This window comes from Nipponia nippon, unplaced genomic scaffold (genome assembly GCF_047370975.1).
Source record: "Nipponia nippon isolate SJK-2023a ecotype South Korea unplaced genomic scaffold, ASM4737097v1 scaffold_1, whole genome shotgun sequence".
Classification (NCBI taxonomy): Eukaryota; Metazoa; Chordata; class Aves; order Pelecaniformes; family Threskiornithidae; genus Nipponia; species Nipponia nippon.
Genome location: NW_028262290.1, coordinates 3,253,149 through 3,271,076, shown reverse-complemented (window position 1 = coordinate 3,271,076; position 17,928 = coordinate 3,253,149). Strand labels below are relative to the sequence as shown.

Below are 17,928 nucleotides of genomic sequence, written 5' to 3'. Positions count from 1 at the left end.
GGAGGCTTGAATGTCAGGCTCAGAAGTAGAGACTTACCCTTCAGATGCCCAGGTGTGGCCAAGGGAGACTGGAAAAAAAGAACAAAATAAAACAAAACAAAAAAACACCAAAAACCCACAAACTATATATATATATTTTTTTCCTAGAGAAGAATTCATCCTACTTAGCTCAGATGAGTATACTAAGATGTGTCTGTTTCTCTCAACTGACTGTAGTCTTGTTGCCTTCAGTGGTAGAAATCTACACTGTGGAATAATTAAGAGAGATTCCTTTGGCATGTATGGTTTGAGATCCCACCAGATTTATCCAATACTGGATGAGGACAATGAGGCAAGACAGATCTGGGGTGGTGCCCTAGAACCTGCTTGGATTCCCTTTTCATGAAGAAATCCTCTCTTCCCTGACATGGCACATTTAAGAGTAGAAAACATGTTTGCAATTATCTGGTCAGTGCAACCAAGAAGTAACAAAACCACCACTGCTTTACTGACATGTGGTTTGTTAATTCATGTTTCACACAGAATGACCTTCTATCTCACCACACAGAAGTCTGAACCATATGAAATGCTGAATTTCTTTTGACAAGTTTCCTCCAGCTGCTGAGATCTGGAGGCAACCAGCATCTCCCCCACAGGCCAGGTCCTTAATAGACTTAATAATATCATGAGGATATGAAGTGATCTAAGCTATATATTCACACTGTATGAGATCACACTGCATCAAAACTTTGATAGATGCCTCTGCTATTTGCTCATCCTTAAGGAGCAATGACCCGAACATTAGCATGTCTAGTAAATTGTTCTAATGTGTGGTGAAAGGGGACTAATGGATACAGTAATTGATTGTTTGATGGATAGCTAGGGAGCCCTTTGATTATGAGTTTTTGCTACGGTCCAAGACATTTTCATTCTCCAGTTAACCCAGAGCTGATTGCTCGCATGAATTATCCCCTTCTCTGCCTGCAAATATCATTCTCTTAATAAATATTTCATTAGAAACAAACCAGTGGTGGGGAGAGAGGAGAAAGCAGATGCTCAATGCTGCGTCTTTCGAAGACATTATAGTCTACAGAACAAACACAGATTATCCATGAAATGTGCTCAGGTCAGACAAGAGGTCTTTGCTTCTCCAGGATTTAGTGCTCAGAACAATGCAAGAGGCAGGAAGAAGCCTGAAGGTCAATTTAAATCCATCAAGAGAGGCCCAATATGGACCAGGAAGAATGTACTGCAGTGGGGAAGCCGCTATGTTAAAGTTGTCGTCTTCACAAGTTCCACCTTTCTCTCTCCCAAGCTCCAGCATGAGCTTTCATGTAACAACAAGGAGGGGCCCTGACCAAGAAAAAGAATATCAGCAAGAAAACAGAGTTATAATTCCTGGGGTTTTGCTGCTGAGGGTTGAATTTTGATCCTAGTGAAGCTTATGGCAAAATTCTCATGGATATCAGTGGGGTCTTTTTTGATTCTTTATGTTCTCATGATGATTCCTCAAGAGTTATTTACCACCTCTATTTAGATTTATGATATTTAACTATTTATTCAAAACACCTGGACTGAACCCGTTTTTTTCATTTCAGCTGGTTGCCTTTTAGCATGACATACTTTTGAGTTACAAAGGTTGCTACTCTTCTCTGCAAAAATGCTACCCTGTTCTTCTAAAGGACAGCATAGAAACCAGGCAGAAGCAGAATCGATGGAGAACAGAGTCTGTTTTGCCATTCAAACTCCCAGTCCCTGATCAACCCTGTTTCATATCCCTTCAAATTTTCAAATGCGAAGAGAGCGATATTTATAGAGAATACTGTGGACCTCCACAGGCTCCACTGAGGAGAGGAACTTCATTCATACCCTAAGTTTGAGTCAGAAGTAGTTTGCTACAACACAGAAAGAAGTCACTACACAAGTAATCCCAATTTGCTTCAGTGCCACACACTCAATATGCTGAAAACTGCTGCAGTTTTTAAATCCTCTTTTATTGAAAAATTGTTGATGAGCAAAATACATAATGTTCCCTACTACTCTCTACCCTGTGTACCTCCTCTGGGCATTGAGACACTCTTATCTTGTTTTCTTAGCTGTTCCTCGAGCATATTTATATTGTTAGACTCACAATAGGTATCACTATGTCAATAAGTACAATTTAAACATTAATAGTATGGTTATGGGCAGAAATGCAACTGATCGTATCACATGCTATAAAAGGGGTGCACATGTCAAGGAAATGGCTTCAATGCTCTTCAGTCTCAATTCTTTGCCAAAACTTCTATGGAGGGGAATGGCGTGAGCAAAATGGGGGGGGGGGGGGGGGGGGGGGGATGGGAGACAGTGACAGAGGAAGAGGGACAACTAACCAAAAAGAGAGCAGGGACTAGCAAGAGCGAATTAACAACACAGAAGATGCTTGGAAAGGGGGAGAGTGGGACAAAGAGGAAAGAAAGCATGAAAGTGAATTGAAAGGAAGCCAAAGGCAGATCCAGGATGCTTCTAAAATGCACAGATTTTCCATTCAGGTAAGACGGGGTCTGAGATAGGACCATCTGCAGATCTTCCTCACAGGGAATGAAAACCTCAGTAGTTCTGACATATTTCAGAAGCAAGGAGGGGAGAAGAAAGGCATCGAATCTTTCCAAAACCAGTGTAGCCATTAGGGAAGCCTGTGCATTACTGTTGTTGCTCCCTAGTTACCATACACAAGCCAACTATTGGGGAGTAAAGTCCACAGTGGTTGAGCAGCAAATCCCATTAACAGACAGAAATTTCTGTCTTCTCCTGGAGAAGTATTTGCCACTAATTTCTGAAGATAAACCAACATCCTGCCCACCTTCTGGAAAGGAAACTTTCTTGCCACAGGGGACTTTTAGTAATAGAGATAAAAAATGGGTAAAAGTAAAGCATTGGAAAAACTCTCTTTCCGGGTAAATACTGAACTCTCTACTGATCTGAGACTCTCTACTGATCTGAGATTAGACTGAGTGAGGAAATTGTTGGCACAGTTAATGTAGGACATATATTTTCCATACCAAATTATGAAGGCTGACTGAGTCCATAATATCACTGCATATTTTATCATAATTTTTAGGCTGCACACTGACTTTCTCCATGGAAAGCGCTCTACGAGTCACTGACACTGCCTGCTGAGGGAGGTGACACTTTCCATCAGTAAAGGAGCATCAACCTGGCTCAGCACTCTAAAGTCCCTGATGGGTTTACATTACCTTTCTGCTGGAGTCTTTCTGTTTGCTTCCACCACCCATGCTTTTACCCATGCTGCTGCTTAGCTCAAACACAGCTGTGCTAATATGGCAAGCCACATAGCTAATCCATACCTTTTTCATCTATTCTCGGGTCTCATTTGGCAAATGGAAGGGGATGAGACCAGTCTGATCATAAGTAAGAGAGAAGCCTTTGAGGTATGTCCTGGGCCAGTCTCCCAAGGATGTTGACAAGTGCTTTAATTTTGTAGGAAACTACATTTGGCTGAGTTTTACAAAAGGCTCTGAGCGTTGGGTACCACCCAAAGTCCCAGGGAATTTTTCCAAGAGGAGTCATGTTAGTTCAGTTGTCCTGGATAAGTATCATCATTGATAACTCCATCCTGCTAATCAAAACATATCTATTGGATTGTAGTGATGATGGTGGTATCCTTCTCCTCCAGTCTCACCCTGTCATGCAGTGACAGTGCCCAGTCCTGCACTCCTCAGAAAATGTTGACTTTCTCAGAAAGAAATTTGAGCCCTTCCACTCAGACTTATTCTAAATATGCCTCGTAGGTCTCATGAGTAATGTACCTACACAAAGAGATCTCAGAAAATGTACGGATTGTGCAGGAACATAAATTTTGACTGAACAAGTGATGAATAAAATGCAGAGCAACATCCTCAGATTTTGGGCAAAGAATATATAATCATTCAGTGGTGTTTGCGAAACATGTCAGGCTCTGTCAGGAAGAAGGGTTATAAATAAATGTGAGGTAGATACTTTAATAATGCTATTTCATATACATGCAATAATGAACTTTAATTATTTCTTTGGGTTTCTTTCTTCTTTTACTGTAGCAGATGAGTCAAGCCCAGATGTGTAATGAAACAGATACTGGCATCACAGCATTTTCTTTAGAGGTGGCTGAAAGAGCTCTACAGATCAGCTGCCAAATCATTTCTTCTCCTGTGGGGTTTCCTTCATGCATCTTACCCAGAATTTAATTCCCCCATACATGGCATGAGTGAATCATAGTGCAAGGAATTTTCCTGATGGAAAAGATTTTACAGGCAAGCGGTCTTCTCACATCGCTTGTCCTGAAATGAAGCCAAAGTCATCTTTATCACACTCAGTGAAGCAACCTGTCAAGAGGAACCAGTTGCCATGTTATGTAAGGAAGTTCATGTACAACTTTGCATTCAGAAACTATGAAAGCTAATTTAGAGTGTATTGGTAACCTTATCACCAAATATTTGTGCCAGGGAACAAGGAGACTGATTTGTTTCCTGTTGTGATGTTGGGAATTAACAGAGGATATTGAAAGGAAAGCTCAGAGATGTTAAATGTAATGATGTTGGATAAATATGAAATACCTCACTCATTCCTTGGCCCTTCACTAGACACTCAAGGAAATAAACACAGCAATGCAGCACATCGTTCCTTTTGCAAAATGCCTTCCTGTCAATGTCTACAACAACTACATGACTTTCATGAAGAAGAAGTCATATGAGATGAATCTCACTGAAATACTTTCATTCTCCCTTCCATCTTTCCTGCTCTGTAAGCAAGACCAATGACAAAACAACCCTATTGAAAGCAATAGGGCATGTTCCTCAAATCCCCACACCATGAAGACACTACAGCCCAGATCCTCTACTCTCATACACAGCAGCTTTCACATTCACGACGGGGGCTACCCAAAAGTATCTGACTTAACTCATCAGGCCTGCTCCCAGTCCCACACCTAATACTTCAATGCTAAACAGTGGATAAACAAACCGATGAAACACATAAATGCTGCAAACTCCTTGCATGTAAAAGTCCTTGCATTTGAGAACTACTCAACTTATTCCTCTTTGCACACACCTCCAGACCTACCGATCTCCATTTCCTTCTGAGCATCATGAAAAACAAACCAAACCAAACCAAACAAAAAAAACCCCAGGGCATAACAAAGCAGATAACCCATGGCATGGGTTACTCTAGCAACAAACACTTTGTGTTTACAACAGTGACAAAGTCAAATCTGCTTAGCTCAGTATAACTTGCTGCATGACCTACAAGCTCCATCCTACCTTTGCCTTTTCTGTAAAATGGGGATCAGTTGAAATATCTTAATTTCCAAAGTGTTTCAGACCTGCAGAGATGTCTGCTAAAATTCAGCATTGGAAGAGATTCCCTAGCTCATTTCCCCCTATTTCATATCAAGTCTTAAATACAATCACCTGTTCATAAACAAAGAAGCCTAATAAAGCATTTAAAAAAAAAAATAAACTAACCACAAACCACCATACCACACATCTTTGAATCTGTCATTTTCTTTTGGTGGCCAATTTATATTCTGTAATTTTTTCCAGTCTCTTACAGCTGGGAAGGGGAAGGAGCACCACTGGCGAGCTGTGAGATTCAAGACGGCTGAACCGGAGAGTCAAGAAGGCAAAAGGGTGATTAAAGGGATTTTGTGTGAACTCAGGTCTCTACAGGGGGGCAATGCCTGTAGGCTTGGAAGCAACAAGCAGTGCTAGGAGAAGAAAAAGATTTTGTAACATTGGATATCATCAAGCTCAAAATAAAATGCATCTCAAAATAAGCAGGACTGGAGTAGGACAAGAACACAAATGACGTCCCACAAGCAAAGGATGTACCTTTGTAAAATGAGAGGTATGAGGGACAAAACATAAAAAAAAAAAAAAAAAAATGCAGATCCCAAACTCAGCATTTTTGAACAAAAAATGTGGTTCTCTGTAAAGAAAAAGTCCTTTTTTCCCCTCTACATTTCTGCAAAATCCTCTCTCATTCCCCACTTTTTCCCAGCCTGAAACTGCCTGGCAGCTCTGACCAGGCAGGCAGGCAGGCGTCCAACATGTGAACACCACTTGGTATCACCATTACCTGTACTCACACAGATGAGCTGAGGTTTCTTATTAATGTCAATAATTTTGAACCTGATAAACTCAGAGATAGCAGATTAGTGCTACCCCATGCTGCACCTAGTGATATGTCACCGTGACTCCCTTTCCCATGTATTAGACACACACTCATGGCTCTGCCAGACCCTACTGGGGCCTAAGAAAGATGCACTGATGGGCAAGGCCTACTCCCACCTTTGGGGTGCCCAAATGATGTGAACTGGGGAGAAGGAGGACCTGCACAGCCCTTGGGACTCCACCACAGATGAGCACCAGACTAGCTGAGACTAAAAACTGGCAAACTCCCTGATGCTTCCCAGCAGATGTGACCTAAAGTTAAAATTTCTCCTCCTTAGGAACCTGAAAAATTATATATGTATACACACAAATGCATTAATATTACACTTATTTCAATTCTATTTAATATGTATGTTCTACCTGGAACAGAGAACATGTAGCAGGTGGTTACTTATTGAATTTTTCCACCATCTAGTAAGCAGGGACTCTGCCTTCAACAGAAGCATAAAACATCCTATTCCACCCCGACTTTGTACAAATTTTATCCTCATCTCAATTATATTAATTGACAAGTATCAATGGTTCATCAAGCTTTCTCCACCGCTGTCCTCATCTGAGCTCCATAAAACAAAGCTTCTGTATCCGATTAAGTGAGTCCTATGCCAGCAGATGGCACTCTGAAGTGTGCAGCATCCACAGCTTCCCTCACCCCATCCCCAGCAACTGCTGGAAAAGGCTTTTTTCTGTGCCCAGCTCTTCAGTGGTGCTTTTAATCATGCTTGAATATAGGGGTCAACTAAGTAGCTCACACAATAGGGCCACCAAACTTCCCAGTCCTCAGTTTCCAGAAGAGGTCAGTATGTCCTGCAGCACACAAAAGACACATTCCCACTCTCTATCCTTAAATCACCTAGCCAGTTACAAACTGCTGGGCACAGAAAGGGAGAAAACACCTTCCTCACTCACCAGAAATCGGTTGTGCTTGCAAGCAGATGCTTCGATTATTTATTTTTGTTTGCTGGGGTTTTTTTTAGAGCAATCATCTGTTTCTCAGCATGCCACTACTAAGCTCTTTATGCAAACATACTCCCATACAAAAAAAAGGAAGGGGAAGGGGAAGGGGAAGGGGAAGGGGAAGGGGAAGGGGAAGGGGAAGGGGAAGGGGAAGGGGAAGGGGAAGGGGAAGGGGAAGGGGAAGGGGAAGGGGAAGGGGAGGAAGGGGAAGGGGAGGGAAGGGAAGGGAGGGGAGGGGAAGGGAAGGGAAGGGAGGGGGAGGGAAGGGAAGGGAAGGGAAGGGAAGGGAAGGGAAGGGAAGGGAAGGGAAGGGAAGGGAAGGGAAGGGAAGGGAAGGGAAGGGAAGGGAAGGGAAGGGAAGGGAAGGGAAGGGAAGGCAAGGGAAGGGAAGGAAGGGAAGGGAAGGGAAGGGAAGGGAAGGGAAGGGAAGGGAAGGGAAGGGAAGGGAAGGGAAGGGAAGGGAAGGGAAGGGAAGGGAAGGGAAGGGAAGGGAAGGGAAGGGAAGGGAAGGGAAGGGAAGGGAAGGGAAGGGAAGGGAAGGGAAGGGAAGGGAAGGGAAGGGAAGGGAAGGGAAGGGAAGGGAAGGGAAGGGAAAATCCTTCTTAAAGCAAGGAAATCTGCAGATCAAGAGATTCAGTTGTAGCAAGTCTAATATTAAGGTTCTAGGAACCATCTTGATAGTTTTATTTCATTCAGGAGCTTACAGGCTGATTGAAAGTAGAAAATAAAGTACTGAAGCTTTTCATTTTATCCAAGTGAGGTATGCAAACCACAACTCCGAACAGATCCAGGGCTTGCACAGATTGGAAGCAGGATCTTCAGCTTTGCCCCATAGAAAGTTGGGTACATGGAAATAAGCCTTTTTTTGACCTATATCCAGACAGTTTTATCCATGCAGAAGTACAACCTGTATAGGCTTTCCCGTGCCTTGGTCTCTGTGCCAAGGAGGACTTTGGAAACCTCCTGTCTGTGGTGTGAGTTTTGCCTTGGGAAGTTGCACAAACAGGGGCAGAAGGTTGGCTTTCCTTCGCTCGGTGCCCCTTGGCAGTGCTGCACTAACCGCAGTACAACTGTCTGTTTTCACAAGGCTCTGACCCATCACATGAAAATAAAAAAAATAAATAAAAACTATAATAAATTATTTTTCTTTTATGATGGGAAACACTGCATTTCTCTAAGATATCAGAATGATGCATGTGGGAAAATGACGCATGAGGGAAAAACCTTCCTTGCTCTATCATTCTCAGCTCCCTTCCAGCATCTGGAGAAGACAAGTACTCAAGTTGAGCACAGAGAGACAAGAGACAAGATTGAGGCCTTATCTGATGCAAGGACCAGGGTAGAAGTCCTCTTGCACCAAACCCATTTGATGCAAGGCTTGCCCAAGTGACCAACTGCCTAATGCTCATCCCAGTGTACTGCATGGTAACACAGCTTTAATTAAAGTGGGATTAATGAAGGGGACACTGCAGAGTGCTACTGTGTTTTACTGCGGGGGAACGGTAAGATGCATTCTTGTCATCTTGCTGCTGAAATGACAAATTGTCCGTTTGAACACCCGAAAGAGGAGAATACCCATGATAGCTTGGCTGCATCTCTCTCCTTGGGATTTATCCACAATTTACAGACATGAAGAGGCACACGGGTGATGCTAAGGAGGTACCAGCCATGCAACTGATTTGCTCCTGACAGTAGCAATGATGAGCCATGCTCATGGCTCAGTCTTTTCATTCATAGAAAACCTGGAGTTGGAAGGGACCCATAAAGATCATCGAGTCCAACTCCTGTTTCATTCCCATCTATGCACATGGGAGCATGTCCTGGCAATTTTCAGCAGGGTTTTCCCATGGCACATGTTGTGAACCACCACCTCATTTCAGATTTGGGACAGTAAGACGTAGCTGAAGAAGTCTCTTAAACTCAAGGGAATTATTTTCTACACAGGCAGCTTCTCAAATTGAGAAGTTTGTGAGAGTTATATATACATACCATCTGTGTTTAGGTGAACGCATATTTATTTTATTTATCACACAGACTATTGCTATCAGCTTAAAAATAACTATTTGAAACATCATCTGCAGCACATGCCTGGTGTAGTTTATAAAGAAACTATACATAAATCCTCTCTCTGATATATGTCCAGCTTTATGGTTTCACTCCAAAGGTATTTGAGCATCCTGGGTTATCATTAAAAGTGAAGATGAAACTCCATAACAAACCAAAACATCAGTGTAAGCTTAATTTGGCAAAATAACACAAACTTGGATTACAGTTTTCAACTGGCCACCAGAACTAAGTAACAGAACAAAGAATCCAAATTAGAAGCCTGGTCCTGTGTTTCCTTTTCTTTGCAGTAAATCAGGTATAATTGTGATCAATTGAAAGAGTCTGAGATAGCAAGTCTGTCTTACTATGCCAGGTCAATTTGGGGGCTGGTATGTGCAACAGCTGGCGTATCACATGGCATTTCACAGATGATATACAGCACAGGGGCAGTAACAGCACTGCCCTCTACATAGGAGTGAAAGGGGTTAAATATCTTTGAATTATATGGTGGATATAACATTGGTTATTGAGACTCTGAAGATAAGTCAGATGGAGCCCTAAGAAAGGTCACTAAATATTACTTTTTTCTTCACCCTAGTGAAGCAAGGGTTAACCTATTTCCAAATACACTTTTTTCATGGGAAAATACCATTGCCGTTCACATTTAATCATGTGATAAATGCAGCCATCAAAGTGGGTTTAGAAGAATACAATTTCCTTCCTTTCAATAATCCATCTCCACAGCGGGGTTTAAACGTATTAAATAACACTGCATTCACTTTGGAGCAAGGTGACACACTCAGTAAGGTTTCACATTTGTTTCTCCAGTTACTGCGTGATCTTTGCCAGGGCAAAAGTCAATTTAGACTCTTGCGATACAACTTCTGCAAGGTGGGGTTGAAGGAGGGGAGGTAGATGAGGTCATACAAGCATCCCCATCACACCAGCAGGAGCCACTTCCACTTGCAGTGGGCAAAAGCACCCACTTACTATATCAGGCGGCTCCTGCACAGAAAAAAATAAAAGGAATATATAGGGAAGAAAAGCCACTGACCAAGAGTGAACAAAATCCAAGCTTGCAGACTGATGCAGAGGTTTATTTTTCATAATTATACTACTGCCATCGTGGCCACACATGTCTTACAGACCCAGCCTATGTTTCATCAGCTCTGGGATCTTGCCCTGCATTTGCTCTCTTCTTATACTGCTGTCAGCCCAGATCTGACAGTGCTGCCAAAGGTGACCCTCACTGCCCAGAAAAGCTGTGTGCAAGGACAAAGCTCTCCGACCAAGGTGAGTATCCATCCACACCTGTCACTATATTTATTTATATTAATATTTATAATATAAATATTAATATTTATAGCAGTATTGGTATTTAGATCTCTATTTATATCTCTATTTATATTTATGTAAATGCAGACGTAGATGTAGATGTAGATGTAAATATGTGTATGTACATCTATATCTATAGATATACACAGCCACGTCAGCAGTGCTGACCAGGACCATGCAACAAAGCGCTGCCCACGCTCACTGTGCGAAAAGCAGTACTCATGAGAAAACAGGAGCCAGCACTCCTTGACACCGTGGCCAGATCTGATGCAACAGGTGAATAAAGTTTTTCCTATTTTTACGAGCACAGCGATCACCTCCATGAATGACCCTGATTTGGCATGAAAGAAGCTGTGGGTTTTTGCAACATCCTTTAAATTTAGCAGCTGAGAGGAGAAAGGAGCACTGCAACTACCCAGGCAGCCACCACAAGCAATGGGGAAAAATATTTGCAGAGCTGTCACTGGCTATGGAAGAATAATAATGTGGCTACCAGTTGAGTTACGTTATCTGTCCAAGCCTCTGGGCACAATAAAGATTTGCTCTCTGCGAAAGCACTCTCTCCTGTTAACAAGGCACGTTCATGCCAGCATTTCATCCCATGACCTCAAACACCTCCACGCAACCCCAGCGTCACCATTTCCCATGCACAGCCGTCCTGGTGGGGTCCTCGCCAGTGTGGGGTGAGGAACAGCGGCCCCAGGATTTGGGAGCATAAAAGCAAGTGCTTGCAGAGCTAGGCGGTGAGGTTGGCTCATTCCAGACAAAACGGCCCTTCGGTTTTGCGAGACGGCTCTGGCAATGACTCAGAGCTGGGGTAGAGGAGAGCGGCATCAGCACGGTGTGTGAAGCCAGCGAGCTGCTGTGGAGGAGGTTTCGTACAAAAGAAACCCTTCCCCTGCCTTCATCCTCTGCCCACATAAAAAACTCTGTCCTTTCTCACTCAAACAAAAGGAAAAATAAAAAAAGAAAAACCCATAAAGAAAGAAAGAAACAAACAAAAAAACCCAACCAACCAGAAAACCCAGCTAATGAATACAAAATCCTTTGCTCGGGTGCTGATATAGGCAGCTGCATTTTCCAGCTACATCAGCAGACACAGGCAAGCAAAGCAGGCTTATCCCATGACAGGTACTTGATAGAGGATTGCTAAGGAAAATCCACGATGCTGAAGTTGCTTGGGCAATTTAGGAAATGGCAGGTTTGGGGGGGATTTGGTCTTTTCTTATTTTTCTCCTTTTGTGGAATAAGGGGCTATACGTTATTGGAAGCTCTAGCCTTTGCAAATTACCTCCTTTACAGATGTAGTAGGATTTGGGGATTTTCGTACATGCTTTTTCCATGCAACACTGAAGTCCTGAGCACTCCTGTTGCCCCACAAAACCTGTGCACAGGCACAAGCAGCATGAAGAATACGGGCATTTTCCCAAGGGGCTGCGATGCAGGTTTTAATGTCCTTAAAGGTGGAGGATTCTTCATTTTAACTCTTAGAGTTGCAAAGTGCTGCATCCCTGAAATATCAGAGATGGAGTTTAATGGTTAGTTAGTGAAGTACCATGTCTATAAAACCCACTGGCATTTTTTTGCAAGATCATGGGCATGCTGAGCAAAAAAGCAGGCCCACTGGAAGCAGTGCAAGGGCAGTACTTTGGGCCATTCAGAATATATTCCACCTCCTTTGGGAATATAGGGGGCAAATAAAGAAAATCAGGTATGACTCTATTTCCATCTACTGTTAGATCCCTGTATCAGAATCTATTTCCCTTCCCCCAAACAGGCAGGGGAAAAAAAAAAAATCATCTTAGGAAAATTGCTTTAATGACCACTTTAAAAAAACCCACAAAACAAACAAAAGCCCACACTTAAATAAAGTCAAGAAAAAATAGCTGTGTGATTTAAATGCTCTATATTGACAGCCCTAGGAACAGAGGAGTGGGCTGATTAGAATATGGCTTTTAATGGATGCATAGTCATTTAAAACAAAGTTGACATTACTGAAATAACACTTTTTACAGAAGTAGCTGCATACCAAATCACCTTGAAAAGACATAGCAATTACTACCACACATGCAAGATACATTATCACCAAAGCCAAGGCTTGATTTAGTAAGATATAGCAGCCAGACTGGAACATTAGGAACTGGGATGAGTTCTGAGATAAGATGTTAGAGTCAATAAGATAAATGCTTAAATAAAAAGCTCCATTTGTCGGGGCAAAAGCCATTATTTTGATTGTGAGAAATTCAATTTTGCATTTAAGAAAAATACACACCACAACCTCTCCCAAACGTTGAAGCCAGTTTCAAACTGAGCTTTGGAATTCCAGCACGAAGAGCACCTACTGCATTAAAAACTCATCGTTAATTATTGTTCAAAATAGCCTGTTGGCATTTGCTTAGCCTGCGAGATCCTCAGGGTGGCACAATCTAAGAGCTATGCTTATACAGCATCTACCGTGATAAGGACCCTGTAAAAATAGAAGCCCAAGTAACTAGAGTCATTACACACACACATACATATATGCAGTTTATGCAGATATTATTGCCAAGAAATTATTCTCCCATAAAGACAAGGATTGGATCTTGTTGCCCCTAAATGAGAATTTTACTCTAATCACATAAAAAGAACAACTTCATAAACACAGGAAGAAAGAGAGAAATGATGCTTCCTGTGAGAAGGAAGTCCATTTAAAGCATGAATAAATTGATGCAGTCAGAAGCTTGTATATGCAAATAGAGGTTTATTACCCATTTTTGTGCTCCTGAGAAACATAATTTACTGACCTCTGAGAGAAGGGTCAAGTAGGCTTACGGAATAGGAAACAAAGGCATCTCTTTTGGCAACTGCCATGTTCCAGAGCAGTAATTATCCTTCCCTCTCCCCGTGAGCAGCAGGAAATGAAGAGGGGTGCGATTACACTATGACAATTACTGTAATTTTAATTTCTAAAAATTACCAGGAAAGTTTCCTCTTAAAAAAAAAAAAAAAAAGTCTGTTCAGATTTTTGGTGTAGTTTTAGTTTAAAACTCATTCCTCAGCTAAAACCGAGCTGTGCTTCCCCTTCTCCCACTCCTTTTGGGGAACCACCCACAAAGTCTACATGGTGAGAAAGCCCACTTTCCTCCTCATTAGTTGAGAAGATAGATGGCTAAGTGTGGTCAATGAGGATCCAGGAAAGATGGAGGTGGCCTGGAGGCACGTCACAGATGCAGTAAGGATGCACAAACTGGGCTGGCCTTGCTAGGCACTGCCAGGGATTGGTCCTTAGGAGCCTCCAGCTTTTCAGCCTAGTCTGCTGTTGGGTTTAATATCACTTGAACTTACTCAGTCATGGGCACAATAACATATTCTTCTTTCTATGGGAAGTAGACGATGTTAGATGCAGAATATTTAAAAAGAATTAAAAAGAAGGATTCTTTTAATCTCCTTTGCTTCGGGGGATTATTGGCTATTTTATGGATTTTCTGCAGGCTATCATTTATTATTTTAATATTATGGATAATCTGTTCTGTGCTATTAGAACATTATATTTCATTATACCCAGGTGTTGCACTGTGGGATGGACTTAGCTCAAGAGGACAGGTCTACTCAGCTGTCCAACCTTTCCTACCAGTGACCACACTGTCCCAGGCTCTCCATCACTGCTATGGGGGACACCTGAAATACTCCATCTCCCACAGTGGGCTCTGCCTGGAAGGAGGAACAGCTGCTTTGTACCAAGGTGTGTCTGTGCAGGGGGAGAAGGGGGATTCGAGGCACGTCTGCATCATACGTAGGCAGGAACCAGAGGCAACCATACCATCAAATACATTACCGTCTCTGCTGTATGCCGCAACAGCATTTCTCATAAATGGAAAGCTGCTTTCCAGGATTCCCCTGTGCATTCCCTTAATGAGACTTCTGAGGTCTCATTTTGGCCACTGGGTGAATATTTAAAATTGCTTTTACATATCCAAGGGAAAGGGCTTTTTTTCAAATAGTTGTCACAACTCACGTTCAACAATGATCATTTAGCACAGTCAAAATGTGTGTCTTTCAATATATTCAGTAACACACCTACAGAACTACATCGATTTGTCTACACACAAATACATTCCTACAAACACATATTTGATTAAGAATTTATATAACTTCAGGCTTCAAGGAATTTTGGATCAATGGTTTTATTTTGCTTTTATAAATAAATAAACTCAATTAAACAGTACTTACAGCAAACCACAAAGGGCAGGAGAATAATTTTCCCAAAGCTTCACTTTCCAATTTTTACCTGTTACGTGGGTCTAGGGAATCAATTACTCCCTAAAGGGAACTTATTAGAGTTTGTGTTACGAAACATCTTGCTTTTCATACCCACCAATGGAATAGAAGAATTATACGGACACATATAGAAAAACTAGCATTCTTCAAACCTCTTAAAATTTGCTGTAATAAATTAAAGCATAAATAAAATAAAACAAAGCCCTGCAGGCAAGCAGCACTTGAATCAAGGCTGGATCTGCACCAAGTCAAGAAGTTCACCGTGCAGTCTCACAAGACCCATAAATCAGGTCCCCTGAACATATGTAGCATTTTGCATTACTGTATAGCATGTTAACTTTAATGTCTTAATATATGCACATAGTGGTCAGGGTATGGTTGCTGTGGGAACTATAATTTTGCATGTCCTGACCAATCTGCAGCTGGAAAAATAATAATAAGTAAAAACCAAGCACACCACTCATTCCCTTCAGCAGCTTTTACACATTTAATTTCTCTCTTTTTATATTTGAAGGAGGAAGAAAAGAAGATGTGTGAAGCTACAAACATATAGGAAAGCTGAAATGGATGTGAATTAACTTTCATCCTTTTCAAGCAGTTTGCATGAAACCTCATGTGTCCCCAGCCCAAGCAAGTGTCACTGCATGAAAAGTATATGTTCTTGGGCGTGATCAAGCCTATTTCTGAGTCAGAAGCATCTCACCAAGGACTACAACAACCCCCTTCTTTTTCATAATGCACTGAAGGCAACCACCAGCATTCACTTGCAAATGACAGCTACAAGGAGAAATAATCTGCAGCTGATCCAATTTCTGCTGATTCTGCCTGACCCACACCAAATTGTTACTGCTATAATCTCTTAACAGGTAGGATTCTTACCTGTTTTAAGGGGTTTGTCTCTGTCCGATTCTTCCTCCCGCCTCCCTTTACCTCCAATCCCACCATCACTTGCCTCCAAGATTTGAGTACTTTTATCCAGCATCTTGTTTTTTTCCCCTATTAAAACTCTGCTCCCTTCCAGAGAAGGTTGTTTTTGGAGTCATCAACAATTTTCAATATACCAAAAATGTTGATTGCATCCAGGCTTACTCCAGGTGCATGGATGCACAACAGCTATGCAATAATGATCCCTCTTCATCCTATTAGCACTGGTTAATGGCCAGCAGTTTCCCGCATCATATAGAACAGCCATGGCCATGCAACCATGTGGTCATTCAGGCAAGACCGGAGATGTTCCCACCTCTGCAATCCACTCCACCAACAATAATCTAATAAAGTTGTTTAAAAGCACAAGTGATATAATATAGATGGCATGAAAACAAATCACAGCTAATATGCACAAAATAAACCCCCTTATCTCTGAGCTCAATCATCAAAACCAATAAATGTTTGACATCCGGTAGATTTGACGCCATTCAAGAATGTGCTATTTGTGACCATGCACAATACCCATGTTCAAAGCAGATCACTAGTTGGTGGACAAAAATAAGCTATAACATTTTTATAAACACATAGCTGAAAAGCAGCATCTATGCACAATCACTCCAAAGGGGACGGTGGGAACTCTCAAAAAGGGTAACGGAACACATTAGCCTTTTGGCACACAAAGGCCTTAGTTTCATTGCCACTACCACCTAAAACCAACTAAGTGACAAAAAGGTCTGATGCAGAATTGTAATTGCTTGAAACCTACCTAATATTAAAGCTCTGGTCCATTGACTTGCCCTAATGGTAGGGTCTTCGGTGGCATCATTTCATTCTTCTTTACAGAGAAGCATTAATGTTACAAAGAACAACTATTTCTTATATACACATTAAGGGGGATATAGAAAACTGGGTGGCACAATGAGGTAGGGAATGAAAATTCATTAGGAAAGCAGAAAATCTGCTGACTGCCCCTTAAAAGAAAAGACAAGAGTATCAAGATTATCAGAAATAGTCACTGAAATTAGGCATAGAGTTCTGCTTTTTGGTGGCATGATATCAGTTGCAAATACCTAAAAGCTTTTTAGTGTGTAGGACTTGAAAGGCCAACCTAATCTCTGCTGGACTCAAACTATAGCTAACTGATCTGCTGGCATCAAACCTCTCATTGAAATCTGTCAAGATTTCTTATACACACACATATCACATATATAGTATTTTGCATTACTACTTACATGTATAGTATTTTGCATTACTATTTGTGAAAGACTACACGCATACGCATATATATACATATATATACACATATATATCTTTACACTCTTAATCATGTTACATATGTGCACAGGCACACGTACATTTAATTATATTTTATATATACACACACGCATGTACATATGAAACTAAATATATGCACAAAACTATAATGTATATACTCTGATTACATCTAGTATTTATTAATGGACAAAGTTCCTAATATGGGTAAAAAGAGAAAAGAATCTCTCTATTTGCCTACGTATATAGTAGTTAACCACAATGTAATGTAGCCAAAGAACACAGAGTACATGATCCCTCTTAAAAGTGAGGACAGAGATTCGATAAAAACCCCTCTTCCTTCCTTCTACAAAATTGCTCTTGGAGTGTGATTTCACTTAGCCTAAGAGCCCAGCTCCCATGGAAGGAGATACAGGACTGCTCTTTGATACAGTTCAGAGTAGATAAAACTCCCATCGAGAATGGAAAAACAGCCCCATCAGAACAGAAAAGCAGAGAATAATTAAACAGGTCTTACATATGGCTTTTTTCCTGCGTCCTGTATCTTCCACCTCCAAAGATGTCATACATCTCTATTTGAAAACCACCTCCCTGGCTTCAATGGAGGTAGTGGGGGAGCACCATGCACTTCACCATCATTAGTGGAGTTAGAAAACAGCCCTTTTTTAGCAACGTACTTACCGTTAAACATAGAGACACATGAACTTACCTGTTTGGTACTTCTCTGCCCAGTAGGAAGCAAAGCTTTGGATTTCTCTGCTATTTTCTGTAAAAAAGGGGAGGGAAAAAGAAAAATGGCTAAGAAAACAGAGTCCAAATTTAGGGAAGGAATCATATGAAGCTATTTCTTCTGTTTTTTAAATAAAAGGGCATAGAAAAAAGTCTTATTATTTAGAAAAAGAAAGGGAGTACAACAGCACTGAAAAGTTTGGTCTTGCAGGAATTAAAAGTA

General features: G+C 41.4%; 1 protein-coding gene across 9 annotated transcripts in view; it reads right to left on the bottom strand.

Moving 5' to 3' along the window:
* Nucleotides 1-17,928, bottom strand: part of TSNARE1 (t-SNARE domain containing 1) — a 500,311-nt gene that overhangs the window by 255,528 nt on the left and 226,855 nt on the right. For all 9 annotated transcript variants that reach the window (XR_015700647.1, XM_087739795.1, XM_087740277.1 and 6 more), the window contains one exon: nt 17,686-17,742. Coding sequence is in view for 8 of the 9 variants with exons in the window: in XM_087739795.1 (XP_087595921.1) it covers nt 17,686-17,742 (57 nt within the window). In the remaining variant the exon portion in view is untranslated. The remainder of the gene's footprint in view (nt 1-17,685; nt 17,743-17,928) is intronic.